The sequence below is a fragment of the Scleropages formosus genome, chromosome 3, assembly GCF_900964775.1.
Source record: "Scleropages formosus chromosome 3, fSclFor1.1, whole genome shotgun sequence".
Taxonomy (NCBI): domain Eukaryota; kingdom Metazoa; phylum Chordata; class Actinopteri; order Osteoglossiformes; family Osteoglossidae; genus Scleropages; species Scleropages formosus.
The window spans coordinates 18495712-18518587 of NC_041808.1; the positions used below are offsets into that span (position 1 = coordinate 18495712).

General features: G+C 42.5%; 1 protein-coding gene across 2 annotated transcripts; it reads right to left on the reverse strand.

The window, feature by feature from the left end:
- Nucleotides 1–693: 693 nt before the first annotated feature.
- LOC108935296 (protein FAM102B-like) lies at nucleotides 694–21883 on the reverse strand. Of its 2 annotated transcripts, none has more exons than XM_018753803.2 (11): nucleotides 21537–21883; nucleotides 12494–12614; nucleotides 12355–12384; nucleotides 11751–11867; nucleotides 11486–11532; nucleotides 7613–7707; nucleotides 7080–7175; nucleotides 4846–5044; nucleotides 4216–4352; nucleotides 3139–3202; nucleotides 694–2796 (listed from the first exon to the last, which is right to left on the reverse strand). In XM_018753803.2, exons 1-11 carry the CDS (start codon nucleotides 21677–21679, stop codon nucleotides 2754–2756), a joined length of 1092 nt encoding a protein of 363 aa, XP_018609319.1. In that variant the 5' UTR covers nucleotides 21680–21883; the 3' UTR covers nucleotides 694–2753. The 2 variants fall into 2 exon arrangements, with proteins under 2 accessions (XP_018609319.1, XP_018609318.1); XM_018753802.2 differs by lacking the exon at nucleotides 21537–21883 and adding an exon at nucleotides 19890–20178.
- Between the last annotated feature and the right edge of the window lie 993 nt (nucleotides 21884–22876).

The following is a 22876-nucleotide window of genomic DNA, read 5'->3' on the forward strand; positions in this document are numbered from 1 at the left end:
TTCCACAGCCCGCTTGTCCAGTTAAAATTGCATACATTGAATATTTTTTATGATAACATTTTCTCCATTAAGTCCTTTGTTTGCCCGCGGCCAAGAAATAACATTTTTTTCTAATCTGTATAAACATTGACTTTAAAACAGGACCAGAAACGTGGAAACTCATTTCTCATGTACTGTACAGGCGGTGCACTTGAAGTCTGAGCTCAGTTAACACAAAAAAGTGGTACGTTCATTGCTCTCATTTATGGCAAAGTATTATCTATTATTAGCTCCGCTGAATGTCACTGCTTAGAAATAGATAATTCTGCGTCAGGGTCTTTTCTAAAGTTGAATCATGAACAAAAGAAAAAAAGGTGTCCGTTTTACATGCGGATGCATAAGACAGTTTAACGCTTAAAAGGGAGAGACAAGCTTTGCTTCTTACTGACTGGCAGGTTGTGCAAGAGAGGAACCACCTCTGCTCCGGAAAGATTACTGGTGCAAGACATTAAAGTGGAGGGGTGGTCATTTAATCTTTCCAAGCCCTCACTAGTTGTCGATGTGTAAAAACAGTTCTCAAAATAATTATTGAGCCCAACAACACAATTAACAGGCATACGCTTCCTTCTTAAAGACTTTTTTTATTGATATTGCATCGTACATATGTATCTGTCCTTTTTCACATGAAATTGGCCGAGTACCGTACGGCGTACGTTTCTGATATTTAATAAGACACCGAGCACTGCTGTACAGACAGGTACAGGACACAAACACTTCAACTCGCCAAAGAAATCTATTATGAATGTCTTGTCAAGTACCAGAAGGGGGCACACTGAAATTATCCGGCGCGGTGGAAGTTAAATTGGCATATTTAGGGGAGATGGAAAAAAGGGTCACTTTATTATAATTTGGCAGATATTGTTAACAAGTAGTGGCATACATCTTGCACTTGCACTGCAAGGCACACAGAACACAGGCAACGCTTTGTTGAGGTAAATTAATTACAGCTACAGACGTTTCCTGCAGGACTGGTAGCTCAACCGTTTGTTACCTTTTACTTTATTTGGATATCGACAGATGCTGGATTTGCTAATCGGAATGTAAAAGAAAATCGAACGTCTCCTAAAACACGTCTGGGCGACATCAACCAAACATCAGCACTACTGTGCTAAAGAGTTGCTGAAAGGCTGTATGATGGTTTGGCAGCGGAAGCCATGTTCAAAGAAGAAAATGATTCCCTTTAGCAGCAGGAGACTGTGCAGTGAAGTAGTGGCAGTTAACACATGAGATCTGTCTTAGGATACCCTACAATCCAAGTCCACTCGTGAGTTAACTGGACCTTTAATTCCATAAAGCGATTTGTCAACCAACACAATCCACAGAATCCCTACGCTTACACACATCTTAATTCATAGACATAAGCTTGTAATTCATTATCAGGGTATAAAAACTACCTTGAACAGAGTTGTGGTATATGGTAATGTCTTCAACTTATATTGTTTCATTGCAAACTAACAGCCGTCAGTGGAAAAGCTTGATTTCGCTGAACAACACACTGGAATTTTAGAAAGAGAACAAGTTAAGAAGATGCAAATAAAAATCTGAGGAAAAAAGTTTGAATCTTTGAAAATTCAAACCTCCAATGTGATGAGAGAAGCCAGTGCATTCATTTTTACAGTTATAGGTTAAACGTACAGAGCTCAAGAAATAAAATATTTGAGTAGCTTTCCTTCCTGTGATGGCAAACGGAATATCAGAACTCTTTTCACCCTCCTTTTCTTAAACACATTTCTTCAGAGTAATATAAACTTTAAAAAACTGTGAATACTGACAAGAAGCATTTGTTCATTCCAAGCGATGGTGTTTTTGCTGAGAAAATGTAAAAAAGAAACATTGGTGTATTTGAATCTTGCAAGCACACTGGCATAGTAAGAATACTCTGAATAGCACTAATTTCAAAACTTTGTAGATGACATTGTGCCAATGGAAATTTTCTGCCCATCAACTTACTCTGGCATTGACAGATTTTTTTCATTGCAATAAACTTCAGGCTAGGAAAACCTATAATGTGCCATTATAGTGTATTTTACCATATAGTTGGCAATCTTATCAGTTTGTCCCTTCAGTGAGAAAGACACAGGTCCAATTCTGCTATTAAAAGAACATTACTGGAATAGTCTGATAAGATCTCATCTCTTCATTTTCCTGAGTTTGCAGTTTCATGTCATTACCACAAAAACGTTCGATGCCATCAATTGCGCAGCACATTACTGAGTAAACCAGTCCGTGACATTCTCCTGAATGAACACTGCTTAGCAGCATATTTATGGACGACAACAAAAGAAGGTACTACACCAAGTCTTCCAGACTACCGATTAGCTAAAACTGTTTTTATGAACAAAACTAAAATAAAGGTAGGGTCTGCGAACAATTGTCAGCTCCTGTTTCCGGGGAGCTTAGAGGGAGTCTGATGTCTGCAATGTCACCGGGGTGCAAAGCAGCGTTGTTAACGATCCACTGCGCCCTCAGACTTCAGTTCAACAGGGACGTTCTGGCTGCAGGGGGCGCCATTTCTTGAAGAGAGGATGGGGATCTGCAACTTCCATTGCAGGTAGAACTGAAGCACCGAGGGAAGGAACCCAGGTACTGCGGCTCCCGCACCACACCACACACACTCATACGAGCACACGCACTCGCACTTGCACATCCACACACCCCACCCTCATCCTGTTAAACTTTGGTTTGTCAGCCCTCACACAGTCCTTCTCGGCGAGCTAACGCTTTATCACCACCTGTTCATATGCGCCCGCATCAACCCTGAAACAAAGGACCAAAATACTCCATGAGACAACTCTAAATTAGTATCATTTGCAGGACATTACCTTTTATTACTATATATTACAGTGTATGCTGTATTTAAATTAACCTTACGGCTCAGACATGCCCGCAATGGATCCTTTACAATACAATATTTTACTGCATGGTGAACTAACTTGCCTGAGCACTTAGCGCAAGCATGCAATATAGGGATTTGAAACTTCTTGGTCCCACTTCCTTCATGCAATACACTGCAGTTTTGATAGCTATGGTGTGCAGTAGCAGTGATGACCACTGACAGCCACAACAGCATGGAGGTCAAATCAATCTTGCTATACACACCTGGTATGATGGCTTCCGAGGGCAGTACTTCCCCCAGGGCCCACAAAGAGGCGAAGACCCTCCTCTGCAAAGCACAGAAACACTGGTCACAAAAACTGACGCTCAAATTCAAGAACTAAAGTAGTGTTACTGATCTTTACCACTGGGAAAGGCTGTTTACTAGGCAACTGAAAGACATGCCAGAATTCATACATATTTGCGTTTATCCTTTTAGCAGATGCTTTTCAACCAAAGCCACGTACAACTTGGAGTGAGCAAAGTGCATTTCACAACATAAGAGCTTTAGATGCAGACACACGAGGGTCAAAGCACAGTACATTTGTCCAATACCACAGTGTTTGCCTGCACACGTTACACCGGTAGCTGCATATAGAACTATTAGGAAATACAAAGGTGACTGACAGATGTGATGCAAATTTCTGGAGGTGCAAGGAGAAGAGGAAAGAGAAAGATACAAAACATATGTTGAGACCCTTTTTCAATACTGAAAGGGATTCACTAGCTTTGAGGGACGGGAAGCCCATTCCACCACATCACAACTAAAATTGAGAACCTACAGAATCAGTTTTAGACCCCTTGTGCATGTGCAGTGGGGTAAATTCTCCCCGGGAGGTGAAGACGGAATATGAGAGGGTTTGGGCTTGTGTTTATATGGAGGGCAAGATCCCAAACTCACCTCGTGCAATATAGCTCTACTTAAAAAAAAATTTTCTTGCTCATTTCAATGATTAATGAATTACCAGTTGTGAACATTAAGCATTTTGTCACATTCAGTGTTATATGGTTTATTCATGGTTTATTCAGTAGAACATGCTTTGAAAGGCCTGCAGCATCCCAAGCTTTCAATTCCAAGCTGAACGTGGGAGAGAAAAAACTGGGGAAATCTTTCTTTCAAAGCCTGTTCTGAATGCATGTCCTCCCACAACCAGTAGTGGGTGTTTCATTTCTGCAAAGCGCTCTTTTGTCCACGCTTGACACAGTCAAGCACCTCCGCAAGCCTTACATCATCTGCCTTAACATAAAACAGGCCCTTCGGCTTCATGGACCTCTTATACGTGTTCTATCCTGCATCCATACCTTCAGCACTCGAGTCCAGTATGCTGTGGGTAAAGTCCTGGCTCTGCAAGATCTTCTCAACAATGTCGTCTGCATCCACCCTGGTGGCATCAACCCGCTTTAGCTGCGACTCCATGGAGTCCTGCTTCATCGGATGCCTGGGAGGACAACATCTAATTACTCTTGCAAATCTATGTCATTCAGAGGCTCCTAGAATTATCTGAAACACTGCACACTGGGACATCACATTAACATGTTTGACTTTAGTCAGCTTCAAGCCACTTTCAACTTTATCATCTACACAATATATGCTTAAAACAACAAATTCCTCTTCATTTATTTTGTGGGTACCTTCTGTAAATATAATTTTCATTAAATTTAGGAACAGTGAAGAAAATGTAATTAAAAAACTGGAAAATGTCCACATCTTTGAAAATTCTTAACTCAAATGTATGTAACATGAGGAACCAGTGTACTTTTTAGGTACTGTGACAGAAACTGTATGACTGTGAGCAGGTCAATGGACAAACTAAGGCAGTTAGTCTTTGAAACCTTTCTGACAAGACTCTACTCCCTGGGGTATCAAGAACCCTTTTGCAGCCGTTACCCTGCATCGCTTTGTCTATGCCAGAGATGAGGGTTCCTGGTCACCTGTTGAGGCGATCGCTGGACACAGGGCCTTTGACAGGGGTTCCAGGGTGCTCCGGTACTGGGGGACAGGCCCGTGGCTCCCGATCTTCACTGGGCTCTGGGATGCTAGCGATGCCGGTGGAAGAACTGCCTACAGAGGTGTTCCTACGGTGGGTGAGTTCCGACAGGCTGGAGGAGCGAGAATGGCTTGTGCTGTACCCTGTCCAAAGCCACACAAAAACTAGTTACATTTAAACCTCCTTTATAGCTGATACATAACAAAAGCTGAACATATTCATTCTGGTCCTCTCCTTTTCTTCATTCTTGTGATCATCTATTGAATTGAAATTTCAAAACAGTTTTTCCCAGATTTCCCCATTGGTTTTAGGTGTGATTTTTGTGTGTATTCCAATTCTATCTAATTCTGTATGCAGCCACTTGTGTAATGTGTGCGGGCAAAAACTATGATATTGGAAGTACCGACTGTGCATTGAGAACTGAATGTCTGTCTGAATCCCCGAATATCTGAAATTTAAATACAGTTTGGTTTAAAATTGGAGAAAAGTGTCTGCTAAATTAATAAATGTAAACATAAAATACTAAGCCTGGCTGGGATGAAAACCAGTATGCCTGTTGAGCCCCCCATGGTATAGTTGGGAAATCCTCATTTGGACCATGATGGTGTGACTACAGATTTGCTGGGGTATCAAACTCCCACACATTTCCGTGTTATTCACATCTTTTTGAAAGGTGAGCACTGCCAAAGACTCCCACTTATGCTAAAAATACTCTGCTACACCCTGTTGGGGCTCATGCATCACACACCGAAAAGCAGTAGGGTACTTGGAATGCCTCTCCCCCAGAGGGCAATTTGAATGAGCCCAAGTTAGTGCATCGGTCGCATTATCCTTGGTGTGAGAATACTGTTACAAGCTCAATGGATTTAAAGTTATTGAAAGCCACTTGTCTCAGTCAGTTCAGCTGGACATTTCACAGCACGAACCTCACATCCCGGCAAATGCCAATGATTTCTCACAATCAGGCACGTAAATGTGTTTAACGGGAGCCCTGGGTCAGGAGATAATAGAATCAAACCTGTGTAACTGGGGGGGGCAGGCTGAAAGCTGGCGCTGTGGAGCTGCCCATGGCACAGGGGATTTAGCACTGGAAAATGTATCCGCCAATCTTATTATCAATTGAATTCATAAGAAACTCAAAGCCGAACCTACAGTACATCAGCCCGTTCCAGACAGTGGTGATCACATCAGTTTTTCTTTTTTTTAAAAAAAGGCAAGTGTCTTGAGAGCAGGCTGAGCACAAATATAAGATGCAAGGGCAGTTAGGAGCAAGAGATGATGGAGAATCAATAAGTATCTGAGAACCTCCCCCATGCGGTCCTTGAGTTTGTATCGGTGCATAAAATAGAACAGGGCTGCTAGACATTAACGGTTGTCTGAGTGTCTGGGCAAGATAGTTGGCTTAAATTTGCATAGCTGAATGGTGGAATAGTTTTGATTATCATCCAGACAGATTTAAAAAGGTACAATATTAACAAATTCAACAAACATGTATCTGCATTTTCATTTTGAAATTCTTTGCTAGGAAGTTCACAAATTTCTAAGTGTGCTTCCTCATGTGGTACTCTTAATTGTCTTGCTTTGATTACAATTTTCCTTTAGAAATCATTTTTTCTAGCTAGCCAAATTTCTCAAAAATAAAACAAAGCAGCACCTCTCTTATCTTGAGATTTCTTTTAAAGAAATGCTTTTAATAATTGCAATTAATCTCTATTTTAGTCCTTCATTTGAATTTATACTTAGTCATTCACATTTGTTCTTACATTTACATTTATTCATTTAGCATACATTTTTCTCCAAAGCGACGTACGTTACATTAGGAGAGAGACAGACATAGTTGCAGACGTGTGATTCTTAAGTAAACCTAATTTGTTAGTTTCTTAGTGAAATTTATTTTTAGATTAAAATTGAATTGCATGTAAAAATGAAATAAATGGTAAACATGTGAACAACAGATGTTTGTGTCGAGTTGCTGTGCATTAAAGAGTATTCTAACCCTCTACATTACTCTATGAAATGTTCCAAACTTGAAGAGGTTCAAAATTTGATGGTACAGGAAAAATGTTAAACATACCTGCCCTCTAGACCAGGAAACACAAAAAATAATGCCGAGCCCTGTAATTGTGCTCTAAGGTCTGAGCAAGCTGGACTTCCACCCAGAGTTACAAGCCTACATACCTGATACTTTAGACTGTTGACTGGCATAACTGGAAGTTCTGGAGTGTCCACACACACCAAGTTCTTCTGGAACAGAGGCGCTCTTTCCTGGGGTCTCTGTCAGGTACAGCAAAGACACAATGTGGTATGGATGTGTCTAGTCATGTTAAAGCTTTAAGAAATCTCATGATGCCAAGAAAAACAGGAACCAAGTAAGGTCCAAATTCTACAAGTAACACACACATGCAGTATTCACTCCCACTCTCTTACACAAGCTGCCTCGGAGATCACAGATCTTTGCAAGGGGCAGACCTTTGACAACAAATTATGCTTAAAAGTGACCTATGCAACAGACATACGACTTCATCCAATGTTATTCGCTCATCGGGGTCCACAGGAAATAATGAGTATAATGAAATTTAACTCACAGATGTACTCAAAACTCAGATCTTCGGGTTAAAGATTTCAGCTTTACAATGAGACTTAAAGCAACTTCCAAAATGGACAAATGGCATATTTCCAAAAAATGGATTAAAAAAAAATTTATAAAATACCTAGAAATGACTTTGGTGTTTCCCCACCCTTCCTGTCTTCGAGCAGAGGCTCAACCTCTCCTGGTATCCCAATGTATGTGGCTGTGGATGGTGGCCTATGGGAGACAAAGTCTGTTGTCACTGGAGCATCAAACACACCTCCTGGGGGCTACGGGACTAATAGAGCACCAACAGGAAGCCTCTGCATACACCAATCTCTGTGACACCCCCCTTTCCCTGACAGAGCAGTGATGTCACTGTGTACAATGTACATTTGCCTTTTCGATTGAAGAATTGCTTTAGAATGGGTACAGCTTGTGCTGATGGTTCACGGTTCAAATTCGAAGACAATGTAACAAATGAACTGAAATTTGAAGACAAACCTGCCCAGCGCTGCCGGCCAGGTTCGCAGGCCTGTAAAGTGCTTCGCTCACACACACACACACACACACACACACACACCCTCCCAGTTTGGTGACATTTTTATGAAAGAAACTTTTGATCTCTCAACCTTGTCCAAGAAACAGGAACTTGGTCTATGCTCCAGTACTCACATGACAGCTCATTTTTCACAAGGGGATATTATTATTAGGGTGCTTAGATGACACGTTCGAGTAAAGCAATTTACAGTATATTATCCATTTAGACAGCAAGACATTTTACTGGAGCAGTTCAGGGCAAGTACACTCATTATGAAGGGTTCAGTTCAACACCGAAGATGAATATTTTCCATTTTGTTTTTAAATTTTCTTTACTCATGTAAAATGTCTGTCTGTTGCACAGAAAATGCAAGCTGTATTGCTTGAGTCAATATATGGCAGCGAACAGCATCCAAACAGAACAGCCTGAATTAAACTTGCTTTCACACTGTTTACAGCCCATTTTTATTGTCCGAGTGTCAGTGATCAGCAGCAAGATAGTAGAATTTTGTGGAAATAACGTGTTTTTAGTTTCAATAATTAATCAGTTTTAATGTCGCTAGGGACAAAATATTTTTAGAATTTATTATAGCTGTATTATCTGAATGTTTTCTAAAAACATTGCATTGCTATGCATGACTCAAGGGAAGAGTTCTTTTTTTTGCTAGGAAAATTAATCTGTAGCGGTTTATATTAATGCTTGAATCCTTGTTGAATTGTAATTTCTATATTTTTGTTGTATAAAACTGTGGATGTCCTCATAACATGTTGCTTTTTACCGATTTTTACGTTGCGGTGATCCAGTACTGCTCAGATTAGTTCAAACTGGACTTGTCCAGTGACATTCAGTCCAGCGTAATAATTAGAGGCTGCATTTGATAATTGCGCCAAACGGCTGTGAGAGAGACACTGAGAAACTCTCCACTGCATTTCCCCCCACTTATTTATAAGTTAAAAATAAAATATAATGAAATGAAAACTCACTGTTCTCAAGCCTATTTCAACGGTAAACAAAAAAGTCTCAGATGTACAATGTTAAGGAAGCTTTTGTTACTAGAAGCCCATTTTTTTACTATAAATGCGAGTATGATTTTTTTTTTAAAAAGAGCTTCCGACGCACAGCTCAGAAAACCTTCCCAGACACAAGCATAAGTAAGCTTTGCTTAAACGAGTGATTCAAAAAAGCCCTGCGGAGGCGATGGAATTTAAAAAAAAAAAACCATGAAACGGTAATGTTTTACCTTACTATTTCCTTGACATAAGGAATCAAAGTGATTTTGGGGTGAATTAGGACGGGGCTGCAAGAAATTGTAATTCTTCCCTGTAAACAGAGTGAAATAAGTAATTTCATTAGCCCGTTTTTTAATATTTGATTGGTTTTCAGGGACAAATTATTTAACTCTTATTGACTGTGACAGTGGTTGAAATGACTGGAATTACGAAGAGTTGCCGATTGTGTTTGTGCATTCAGGAGCCGGCGTACAGGGGTCAAGCCTCCTACAGCAGGTTCCCTCATTCGTGCTACACATCCATGTCCCTAAGCACCATGCTACCTGCTACAGCGAGACTTAGGCTCTACTTTGACAGGACAAACCCACTCCCCGTTTATGCATCGCAAACTGCATCACAAACCAGAACCAGAAGGCGAAATCACGGTTCATGGGCAGCACGGGACAAGGGCCACAGAGCAGGTGACGGAGTGGGCATCATGCAATCTTGGAGCGGCTCAGAGTTCCTCCCACTCGGCTCCAGAGCCGCTCCAGGAGCGCCCGGGATTTCCTGCTATGAGTCAGAGCTGGGTGATTCAGTGCGTGGGAGAGTGGCACCCACACCAGGAGAGCACAACGTTGTCAGTTCACTGCTCACATAAACCAGTCGTTTTTTTTAAATATACTCACAACCTCCAACCGCCTGCTATGTTTTTGAGGACTTGTTAGTATTCGGAGACCTAGTAAGCAACGCTGGAAAAGGTTTTCATTAACTTAAAGCCTGGTTTAGGCAATCATTGTCCTAAAATTTTAAACTGTAGTCTTGCATGTGTGGTGCTTCTTACTAGCCCTTGTCAGAAGGAAGGGGCAGTTTGTCTCATTTTACACATATTACGTCTTCTTGACCAGCTGAATAACCTTCGTGACAAAAGGAAATAGTAACCCACACACACAATGTCATTCGATTGGTTACTGCGATTGAGTTGATGCTCCTGATATCTGACGTGATTCAGCTGAATGTGGACATGCCGAACGCACACGGGTTTGCTTTCAGGAGAGTCACACTTTGGGCTCTGGGAGAACCCTCTCCATCACGACCCCCCCCCCCAAAAAAAAACCCATACACAGCCAAACATCACTGCCCACATTATCTCTGCTGGATGCTTTATTTCCACCGTCTCCACTTGGTACTTCGTAAGCACCGATTCCGGGAACCCAGCGCTATGTAGCTCCGTTTCAACTCACCTCAGACCTCATCCTCTTTGGAGTGTTAATAAGGTCTGACATCTACAATGGTTGTCAGCTTTTGTCCTCCCTCTTGCTGCATTTTTCTCACACTCCACAAAGTCCTTAACTGTGTTTAAGCCAAAGAAGGGTGTGCCTTAAGCACGACCGCATTCCAAATACTAATTTTTTCTTTATTTTTGGAAGCTTCTCTGGAATGTGGCAATGAACCCATATAATACAGCAAGAACACATCGCTTTGTGACTAACTGGTTCCAGTCTTTAATAGAGGTTTTTGGAGTTTTTAAGTTTCAGCACAAGAAATGCTGCTTGAGACACAAAAAAGGCATTCTTAATGCTGAACATACTGCATCGCCTCCATGCCAGGCCTTTCAACAGTGCAAAATATAAAACTAAAATGCACTGCAGTTCGGAAAAGAAACGGGCACCAGATGAACAGAGCTGGGAAATAGTGCTGTTTATGTCACAAGTTCAGACTCTTAAATATGCTGCTTATTTATGGGCTTTTTGTCACAAAGGGCTGGATGGCATTTGGAAACTGGAAAGCAGTGCACGGGCAACGAATTATCCAACAGCCCAGCAAAGGAAATGTACTACAACCTTTCCCCTTATTACACAGCACATGTGGATTTAGATATTATGTACAGATAAAAGTTTAAGATACAAAGGTGCTGCACATTTTTAAAAAAAACTCAGAACTCATTTCCAGTTGACATGCAGCCTCTATAAGCACTTTACTGCGGTAACCTGAGACAGGATATATCTGTCAAACAGACTTCCTTTCAGTGAGTCTCGCTTGATCTGTGGTTGATATTTGGGCTGCAGTTTTTTCGATGACTGCGTTCTTCTGGAGAGCATAGTCACAGACCGAACGCAAACACAGGAAAGCAACAAGAACCCAACTGGCGTGTCTGTCTGTGTGCGTGTCTACCGATTTAATACTTTAATACTCAGCACAGTAACAACTAGAAGAAAGTCATTTATAAATGTCTACACAAACAGCGAATTAGGACTCTTCTTACGTTTTAAAGCACGGGTCCCCAGACATCAGGTGTGTGCTGATGATCACCTACACAAGAGAAAAAGGCAATCAAACAAGCAGGCCACATCAATACACCAGTTTGCGAAGCGACTGAATAATGCAACGCAAAGCACAGGATCGGTTTCTATTAAAAGCAGGAACTCAAACGGGTCCCATAGTTACCAGCTGTTTATACTCAACACAGCCCCGACATGCCACGACACACAGCCTGGCTTGGTGACGCACCCCAGGCCCTCCTACCGCACCTTCAGTATGGAGTTATCCTGCCGCATGTGCTTGGTGTCGTAGCCCTCCAGCAAACACCTGCGGGTGATGTTCCCCGAGCCAGCGAACTCGGCAAGATTGAGGTCAGCAAAGCCCAGCTGTGAGAGGCAGCAAAATAGAAACTTGTTCACTCCTTGTGTTTCACAGATGATGTACTGTGCCACATGCTCATATGGTCTTTTAGAAAAAGTGAACAACTAATATGCTATAGCAATGGAGGAATTAAATTAACAAGCAAGCCCTCTGTCTGTAAAATGTACTTTTCGCACTGCGAACTGTACAATACTCGAATTCGCAGAAATGCCTAGAAATCTTGAGTTTTTAATCTCGTGTGTCATTTCAGCTTTCTGAAGTCTTATTCATTCTTGGGCGAAATATTTACTGTATGAACAGCACAAGGCACACCTTGATAAAAGAATGACTTCTCAAACAAATCACCTGCTGTACACAAAAGCTTATCGGTGCCCTTACAACTGTTCCGACCGGAGCTACACCCAGAAGTGTTACAGCAGCAGTAAAAATTTAATCGAAAAAACTGTGTGCGTGCAGTGAAACCAATCGGGGTCAGAAGAAAATGATTACAACCTTTGCGTACGTCTTTCCACCCTTCAGTTCCTACAAGGCGAAAAACAAAATGTTAGAAACGTGTATTGGGACAGCGGCAGGACGAGCAGCCCAGCACATTGCACTCTCGCTGCTGGGAACGGAGTGCAGCAAGGCGTACCTTTCTCACGGACACTCTGCACATGCACGGGTCCAGCACTCCCGTGTTGGCGTTGGCGCTCATCTTGCACAGGAAGGAGAACTTCTTCCTCCATCGCACACAGTTGGCCTGGACCATCTCCCTGGAAAAAGGGGTGAAGCACAACACGGGAGTCAGTGCCTTTCAAAGAAACGCTACCACATGCATCCGCTACCACGTGCATCCGCTACCACGTGCATCCGCTACCACGTGCATCCGCTACCACGATAACTGGGTGCTTCAGACAGCAGCGTGTCCATAAATGATCACCCTGATTAAACTAGTCATAAAAACTTTGGATTAGGAGAATTCAGCTTCATGAAGAATTTCACTTAATACCCTTACTTTAGGCTTCAAGGTATTTCTTCAAATTTATGACTGAATTTGAATTTCGCAAATCTGAGCTGTGCCAGACCAGAGCAACCATGTGGTCTTTTTTCTCAGTTACAGTCCGGCTCTCACTGCAAGTCCTCAACCTCCATTAGCCCTTGTTCATTCGTTTCACTTATTGTAATCTCAGTTATCTGGCTCCTGTTTGGACTATCCAATGTCAACTCGTTCAGTGGGTGTGACATCATTTGAATTGTTTTCATTGACTTATTCTTACTGTCTTATTCTTTTTCCACCAGCAACCCAAGAGCAGAACCTAATGAAAGATGGCTTCCATCGTTGAAAAATCAGTGCGGAAACACAATCTCCTGTAAATGTTCAGCAATTGTTCAGAACGGATCATGGAAAGAAGAAGAGTAAATTCTTAGTAACGGATCCAGTGGAAAAGGGAAAGACAGACCAGCGCCAGACCATCGGTTTCCAAGGAGACGGTGGGAAAAACTTTCAAAGTGCTCGTCACCAACAAAATCAGACAAGCTTCAAGCCAGCTACAGATACCAAAATTAACAGTTGTTTGAAATACAAAAAGTATTTTTTTCTTCCTTTTAATCAAAACTGCTTGTGATTACTGGTGTTACTGCATACTGTAATCGGTATTTATAGACACCCCGCATCAGGTGAAATGATGCTATACAAGACACGGCACAGTACTGGCATCAGAGCAGATAGTGGAGCAATATCTGCACAGCAGGTAGTGGTCAACCAAGAATACAAAGGAGAGAGCTCTTCTGATTTCAAGGCAGCCAGCGTACAGGACCACTGTGTCTCTTCATAGAAGGGTTTCCCTAGCAACGGGGGTGCTGCAGAGCATCCTCATGTGATACACTTTCTTATTGTTGTGCCTTGGGTAAAACAGAAGAGATGTTCATCTGGGGGAGGAAAAAAAAAAAAAAAAAAAAAAAAAAGAGGACTGCCCATTTTATGGCATTTGTCCCACTTCAGCTTTCCCAACGCATGGACAGGCAGTGGAAAGCGAAAGGCCACATGTTTTCATTCCAGTCCACGTAACACAGGAAGTGAAATATCCTACGAGTGAGTATTAACCAGAGTGTTGAAATGCTGGAATGTAACTGAGTGAAAACACCCACTCTTCAGCTCGTGACATCAAATTAAACACCAGTTTCTTCTCAGAATTAGAACGTCTTAAAATAAAGTGCATTAAATAACACTTTGTAGTGATATCCATCTAAGAGAAGCTGCTCCAATGAAACAAAACCACTAGCACAGAGCGCACTATGGTGTCACCACTAATGATCTTAATCACAGAGCGTGGGTGAAGGTGAAAACACTGCAATCACCCGCCGATGGTAGAAATGCTGCTGTTGCCAGAGCGACTACCCCAACAACTGTCCTTCACCAGGATTTTAGAACATGCGCTCGACTTCAAACCCCCCAGTTCCTGAATCACTCAAGGCTGACAGTCAGTGACACGCTACTCGGACGTACATCGCCGACACATAAATCAGCGGGCAATCTGTTTGAAATGAAAGCAGATTTTAGCGTAGGCACAGGGCTGATGATGCTTCCAAATGACATTTCCTGGACTCCAGTCCTTCAAGGACTGGTCACACTCTGGTACAAGTTTACATCACTGTGAAGACCAGCTGTGAGACATCCAGTCACCTGGTACAAGCAATGGATCCCAGGTCTGCCCTGGAGTCTGGGCAGAGTGTCACATATCTCTGACTAAGAAGCAGATCTGATGAGTGCACGTAATTTGAACTTGGAGAGAGGAGGGGAGGGAAAAAGAAAAAAAAAAAAAAAAAAACACGGAGAAAGCCTGGAAATCTACCCAGGGGAGGTGAATCACCGCTCTACAAGAAAGTCGACCTGCATTAAAAACAATGCCAAAATGAAATTACTCATGGAAACAAAAATTCCAATTTCAGGCAAGCTTCTGTGATGAAATAATGGCTCAATTCGCAATCAAGTTCATCTGGGACAAAATACAAACGGTACCGTTAACATGACTTCTCAGTACACCCATCTAAATTCAAGTACTTCTGTAAACGTGTCACAAACAGTACACCAGCGGCCCTTCCCATCACTACTCTTCCATTTCAAACCGCCAGCAGTTCAACAGCCCAGAAGATCAACAAGAGCTCCTACCAGTCCCATGGTTTGTGGAAAGACCTGAATTTCATGTGACAACATGTGAGGCTTCACAAGGAAGACCACAAAAACCTTTTTTTTTTTTTTTTTTTAAAACTGATTAACAACAGAACAAAACTGGGCCACAGCAACAAACAAAACTGCATGCACATAATATATAATATTATATTGTATAGAATATAATACACAGGGACTGAAGGTTGGAGTATTTAGCAGGGTTGGTCTTGTACCACTAAAAAACTCCAAATGGGCCAACAGATACTCCAAAATTCATCAGGTTTTGAACGCTGGTCAAACGTTAACTTCTCAAGCAGAAGTTAAGACACGTGTGTCAGCTACATATTTGCAGAGTGACCTTCTGGTGTGGGCCTTAATAAAACACATTTCCTTGCCAAATATATAAGAGTAACCAGCTCTTACAATATATTAATCAATCAGAAACAGGAATATGGGGGCAGATCAAAATATTTGTGAAATCACAATTCTTACACTCAACACTTAAGTAGCTGAGAGAACACCATTCCAGTAAGATTGTATCTTGTGCTATTCCCAGAATAAATGTATCACAGTCCCTGGAACATTTTAAATTTTTTTTTAAAAAAAGAAAGAAGAACAACACACACACACACGCACGCACACACGCACGCACACACGCACAGCTGAGATGTCCCAGAGAACATCCTATGAAGACATAGACGTTTAGGGAGGTGCGGACAGGGAAAACGTTAGCGTATAGAGAAAACCATTCATCATCAGTTAAACAAGTCTGGGTCAAGTTCTCATGTCTTGCTCAATGCAATGATTTTTTAAACCTCAATAACTTGACGCATGTTGCAACCAAATTGCTGCCATTACTGCACATTTCCAAACCTAAGTATCATGTGTCTCATGCAATGGTCAAAAATGGTTTTCATGTTTACTGATTGCTAAGGGCATCATTACTATGATGTCAGATCAGCAACAGCATATGGATCATGTATTATGTTTGTGTTTCTTTCCTCTCCATGCATACAGTTGCCATGGAATGTTTTTTATACTTTCTGAATGTGAACCGCTAAATCGACAGGAAAGCAAGCATGAAAACCACTTTTCCAGATCTGACTCATCAGCGACGGCGGTTCAAGGTTTTCATCATACAGTTCACAAGAATGGAAATGATTTCAGCACCATAAAGCTGGTTTGTTAAAAAAACCACAAGTCAAACAAAACTGCATGCACGGGTCCTTTAAAAGAGTGTGACCGGCATTATAGCCTTTCAGTATAAAAATAATAAAAGTTTACTTCTTTTTTCTAGTTCTGCCTTGATCTCTCGCGAGTCAGAGAGCGCCAAGTTTTATTTCCACGTTTAGTTTGTGCTGCATTAATGTTTAACAGCTTTAACTGAAGACCTCACCATATATATTGGAAACGGCATTCGGTAAACACAGAAAGTCTGAATTTGTTTTTGAAAGTTGTCCATATGTAGCTGTTTGAACATGTAGCACAAGTTTGTGTTGCTTATCTGTAGAGTGACAGATAAGATTAAATTAATATTAAACCGCCATTAAAAAATATCATGATAGTAGAAAAAAATTTTAGTAATACGTTACAGTTCATGTTATTATTTCCACTATAATTGTAATAAGACTTATTTATAGACCACTTCAGTTCAACAGGACCAAGGAACCACAGGGAGCCCTTAACTAAAGCACTGTGTTTAATGTGATATAAAGAATTTATTTCATTAAAATCTCAGCAGATGCCAAGCTGAAGCTGAGGCCAGCGACCCTACAGCACATGTGGACCAGGGTTCCTCAGCTCTGGTTTAGGTGCATTCTTAACAACATAGTATACCACTTTTCCCACACTGAAGAGGTTGAATGAGAGACATTTAGTCTTGTTTCTTATTCCCAAGAAGCTTCCAATGTCAAAAAAGACAAATGCGATACAGCTCTACTTCCATTATTTTCTTCACAGTTCCAAAAATACAGTAAATGTATAACCAAAAGGATTAAATAAACATGCAGCTCAGCTGGTTTAGCTGACCGCACAAAGCATCGTATCTAATGAGAAGGTTGTAAGATCAAATCCCAGAAGAAAATGACCTATTTAATGAACCACTTAACCTAACTTAATTCAATTAAAATCTAGCTTTACAAAAGTGGTTAAATGTTAGACCATGTGTTTTGTTTTTTCACCGTGGGGAAAACACACACACACACACACACACACACATTGTCTGAACCGCTTATCCCATTCGGAATCGCGGGAAGCTGGAGCCTAACCCGGGAACACAGGGCGTAAGGCTGGGGGGGCACACCCATGACAGGACGCCAGTCTGTCGCAAGGCACCCCAAGCGGGACTCGAACCCCAGACCCACCGGAGAGCAGGACCCAGTCCAACCCACTGCGCCACCATGCCCCCCAAGCGGGGAAAACAGCATAAGCAAATTATACAACAAATAACCAGTTATTCTGGAGTATAAATTCATAAAATTAGTGTAGAAATGTAATTGCACCTCACGAGTTTGCACCTGCATCATGTGGTGTCATTCTCCTTGGACAAAATCCAAAGAACTCCAACAAGCCATTCTGAGCCGAGAGCCGGAATCTTATTTCCCGCGCCACTATATTTAGACCAGGCACAATGACTGGCTTGGTGGGTCCACAATGTATGCCTGGAGGTCGGTCGTCTCGTGTGCATCCCAGACGCAGCACGCCGCCAGGGCTGTCACGCGCTGCGAGCACCTCGGAGCTTGAAAGCAAACGGAGCAGGGTCACTACGCTGCCAAAGGTCAGTCACGACGTAGACTGAAAAACCAACCAAAGCAGAATTCAAAACAAGTTTTCCATTCTGACACGCTGTCTGACAGCAGCTTGACCGAATACGTGATTCGACAAGAAGAGGACAGAGCAGGGCTATTAACAGAATATGCTGCCAAAATCCATTGTGCTAAGATAAAACTACAGATGGGGGGGAACTAACTGGAAAAGCATCTTGTGACAATAAGGTCACATGACCCTTCAGATATAGCACCAGTTTGCCAACTAGAAGTCTAATAAAACTGTCTGTTGGTTACTATGTACAAGACACTTTTACGTTGACATGAAGGATACCTGGAATTTAAGAGATGCTTCGAATGATCCAGATCAAGTCAAAAGCAACGGTGAAGAAGGATCTGATCTAATATACTCAACAGAGCAATCCAGTTCTGCGGGTCAAAGTGATGTCAACTAAAGTAGAGCCAGTACTTATCTCAGGACCAACACACTCACTGACCCCTTCAGTGAGTATTAAACAACTAAGAGGTTTGATGAAACCGAGACCAGTTAAACAATGTATCACGGCAGCTGTTAATCACGTTACATCATTCCTACCACGTCTGTCCGTGCAAGCATGTAAACGTTACTATACGCTGCACGTGGCAGCTTGCGGACAACTCTGACATCAGGCTCGTGCAGACGCTGCATTTATGAAAAATGGTGCAGGAACAAAGTAAAGGTCAGTGTCAAAGACTGAAGCTCAGCTGGGTAGAGCTGCTGCTTTGAGTCAATCAAAGTCCCCTGACACTTCACAGAAATAAAGTAGCGACTGATGGGAGCCTTTCAAGCCCATGCTGGCTTAGTCTAAAGTGACTTTAGGTCCACTCCACACTAATCACACAACTAAATACAGCAAAACCAATGACAAATTTTATAATATTTCATATTTAGCAGGTTCGTGTTTGGCGAGGCCTTGAGATTAAGACATTTTCTGCATATAATGCATTTGTGCTCCAGCACATGGAAGCGTTTCCAGAGGTGCAGCGCACCTTCTATGCGCCCGACACACCTCAAACGCCCCGGGCTCAGCATGTGCTCCCTCAGCTTCCCCTTGGAGCCGTTCCTTTCCCCGATTCATACCTACTCCAAGCGAAGCGTGTCACCACGACAAAGGAGTCCGCCTATTAGAGCCACGCACATGGCCGGTCTTGGTCTGAAGGCACGCACACACCGAGTTCCTCAATTGCCTGACCACACTGTCTCGACGGAGCCACTGAACAGCTCGGCGCAACAGTGATTTAACACAAGAAACATTCTCAGTATGTCTTGCTTGTGCTTTCTAGATGTTTGCCTTTGCAGTGAGAAGCAGAGACGGACAGTCAAAAGCTGGTAAAAGTCGGCCAACTGCTTGAACAAGCTCTCAAGTCATGCGACTGACAGAAGGGGGGGGGGGGGAACAGAGCCTGAAGGGAACTTGCAGGTTCTACCCAAACCCCACATGGGATGGAGAAGCCTATGCGCAGCTGGGTCGCACTGGCCACATTTTGACAAAGGTTAAAAGATCCGTGTGTGCAACAGATGATGCTTAATGGCAGGAGGTGGTGTCATGCAAGGTGAAGGTTGCCGGTGCGAATCCCCATGATTGAGGTCCTGTCCCTGTATTAGTACAGTAAAATTAGACAACAGTGTAAAGGGTGACTCGTTATGAAGTCCATCAACGCTCCGAGTCGCGTCAAACTCTCCTAACCGCACTTACTTTTCGCGCAGTGAGTCACCATGGCAACCGCAACTCATTCCCTCGCGCCCACCGACTGACAGCCACCGCCGGCCGACAGAAGCGACACGGTCGCTCCTGCTTTTTATCCCGGAGCCTTAAGGAGCAGCTCGTCGCCTTTAGTTGCTCGGTAGCAAGTTTGTTTAATTCTCTCGAGTACAAGTTGAGCTTCAGCAGCAGCTTGTTGACGTTCAACGGACTTGTTACCCGACCGGCGAGGAAGTAATACTGTTAGTGTATGTATGGGACGCGGTCCAAGCGGTCATACAGCGGAGGTTCGTCCCCAAACAAAGTGTTGAGTTTCCGTGCGAGGAGGAGGACGTTTCGTGCGAGAGGGAGCAGGAGAAAGGGGCTCCTTACCGAGAGGACTCCCCGGTGAAGCCGCCGTCAAGCAGGCGCACTTTACAGAAGAGGACCCCGTTCACAATGGGCACGGAGGAAAGCTCCTCCAGCTCGAAATCCACCCGAAACTTGAACTTCTTCTTCTTCATCATCATGAAAGCCATGCAGCTTCACAGCGCGGGGAACGTGCTCTTCGAGATTCAGAGTCCGCCAAGAAGGAGCGACAGTACATCCCCCATGACCTGTTAACGCCAGCACCGGATTGACGAACAGAGCAGGAACCCTTTCTGTAGCGTTATCTTGTGTTTTATTCAACGGGCTTCCAACGCATTCTCTTCTGATAGGTCGGACGCCTACGTAAGAGAGGTCTGAACCAATCGGAGTGCGGAACGCTGAGTGTGTTTTTAAAAGACGCCTTCTCTCGCAGACGTTGAGGCGGACTGTCGAAACAGTGCTGAGTTGTCCGACCTTTCGCACAGCGGCGCGCTACAACTTCAGACAGCCTGTACAAACAGTAGAATGCCTTAAGGTGCCTTATCAATATGAAAAAATTACGACAAACAGTGAGGATGTAATAAAAAATACTGTTTAGGCAGTACCTTTCTGTACGGACAATAAATATAATTTATAAACGAATAGTTACACTAGATTGGAGTAAAATGCTTAGTTATGGAATGCAAACTGTGAAACTGCATACTTGTTTCGAAATACAACTTAGTTATGCGCATTTACGTGGTACAATCAATGGTTTCCTCTCTGGACTAGAGGTCCTATTCCGGATTCATAGCTGTCTTTGATTAACAGGCACAACGTTCTCCGCAAATACACTTCGGAAACCATGTGGACTACATAATAAATAAAAATGATAGCAGCAACTTACTGTTCGTTCATCACATTAGTGAACCGCTTATCATGTCAATTATGTAATTATCCTCAAAGAATACCCCCATTTGAGAGTTCGTTCTGTCACTCTGTCTGAGTGTGGCTTTATATACCGTTTGCCCACCGATCATTATAACTATTTATAGTTACTACTAATAATGCACAGATTAACGTTCACAGCAGTCAAGCGAGACAAAGAATTTATGCGCTTAGTATTACATTTATGACGGTAATGCCATCTAGCGGCGAAATACGGTACTGCAAACGTTCAAACTATCAAGACAATAGTGATACATTTTATTTACATTGGTTATTATCTGGCGACTTTCTTCCAAGGTGGCTGACAATATCACAATCATTTACAGCGTTACAGTGTTAATAATCAACTTCACAGTGATCTACCGATTTATAAAGCAGGGTATCTATTCTAAACTGGCAAAGGCACTACAGCAGAAGTGGAATTCCAACCAGCAATTGCAAGAAAACATCCAGGGCAGGGCACTACTCGTAGCTCCCGTTTTAAACACTTATTTAGTGTTGTGCGATCACCATGGCAACAGGAGCTACGGCAGCACACGAACAACACGGTTACCATTGATTTGTCAAGGGAAAATAATGGAGCAGCAGGTCACTACCTTTTGCAGCTTAGTCAAGTCAGTGTGATTAGTTTCAAAAGAAGAGGTTCAGTTCCGAACACCTAGCTAATGTTTAAACAGACTTTCTTGAGAGTCAGTTCACTCTGACTCACTAGAGTCCAAGTGTGTGAGGAACTTGGGTCCTTACCGAGAGGACTCCTGAGAGAAGCCGCCGTCAAGCAGACGCACTTTACAGAAGAGGACCCCGTTCACAATGGGCACGGAGGAGAGCTCCTCCAGCCCGAAATCCACCCAAAACTTGTACTTCTTCTTCATCATCATGAAAGCCATGCGGCTTCACTCAGTCACTGCAGCCTGAAAGTCCCTTTGAATTTCTGGACTTCACTTGCACTGAAGAAAAACTATTCTGTTTTCAGAGTACTTCAGTGCAACGCAACGTTTTTGTTTTACACCAGTTAATTTAAATAAAAAAAAAATAAATAACTGCTTTTGTTCAGTTACATCTCTGTCACGGTGCACTTATTTTTATTCAGGTTGAATGTTTTGAGTTTCTTTCTTCAAACTCAATGAAGTCCCTTTTACTGTGACCCAATAGCAAGACCTCCTCACAGTCAGCTGACATCTGGGAATTCCATTGGCCACTGTTAGTCACAGCTTTTCCTCTAATCCAATCAAGCCACTTTTACTGTAAACAAATAGCAACACCTCCTCACTGTCAGATGACATCTGGGAATTTCATTGGCCACTGTCAGTCACAGCTTTTCCTCTAATCCAATCAAGTCACTTTTACTATAAGGCAATAGCAACACCTCCTCACTGTCAGATGACATCTGGGAATTTCATTGGCCCTATCCACTGTCAGTCACATCTTTTCCTCTAATCCAATCAAGTCACTTTTACTGTAAGCCAATAGCAACACCTCCTCACTGTCAGATGACATCTGTGAATTTCATTGGCCAATGTCAGATGTCAGTTCGCCACACTGAAGTCACTTTCCTTGTAAAGCGATAGAGAGCTTTCTTCCTCTCCTCAGCGGGTTCTGTGTTGGCGTTATCGCTCATTGTCGGTCACTGTCAAATGTAGTGACAACTTTTGCTGAAAATCTTCAGGACACGGAAGGAGCAATTTGAGGAACTACTGAAGCCATGATTACTTAATCAAAGGGTATCATTATTAGCTGAAAGGCTATACTGAGTGACTGACCCCACACCCACTAAGGATTTACTGACACCACGCATCAGCCCTAACAGAGTAAGAGGTATAATACTGACTACACAGCCATGGCAATAGTGGCCTTCAAGGATATACTGTACAGTACTGTCTACACGTTAACCCGAACCCCATCCTTGAAAAGGTTTATTAGCTACATATTCCCCTACTCCTAAAACATACTTGGCACAAACGACGTACATGTCACTTGTGCGGTTTCCAGTTGGTTTGACAAAAAATGTGATTTTAAATTATGAGAATTTAACTTAATGTTTATTCAAACTTCATCTGTAACAACAACTATTTATAAATTAGAAT

Excerpts from the sequence above, each read along its gene's own strand:
- LOC108935296 (XM_018753802.2), bottom strand. The coding sequence starts at position 20,035 with ATGGCTTTCATGATGATGAAGAAGAAGAAGTTCAAGTTTCGGGTGGAT. Across the intron at positions 4,353-4,845 it reads TCCAGCGATCGCCTCAACAG|GCATCCGATGAAGCAGGACT; the intron begins GTGACCAGGAAC and ends TTGTCCTCCCAG. Across the intron at positions 2,797-3,138 it reads CTCGGAAGCCATCATACCAG|GGTTGATGCGGGCGCATATG; the intron begins GTGTGTATAGCA and ends CCTTTGTTTCAG.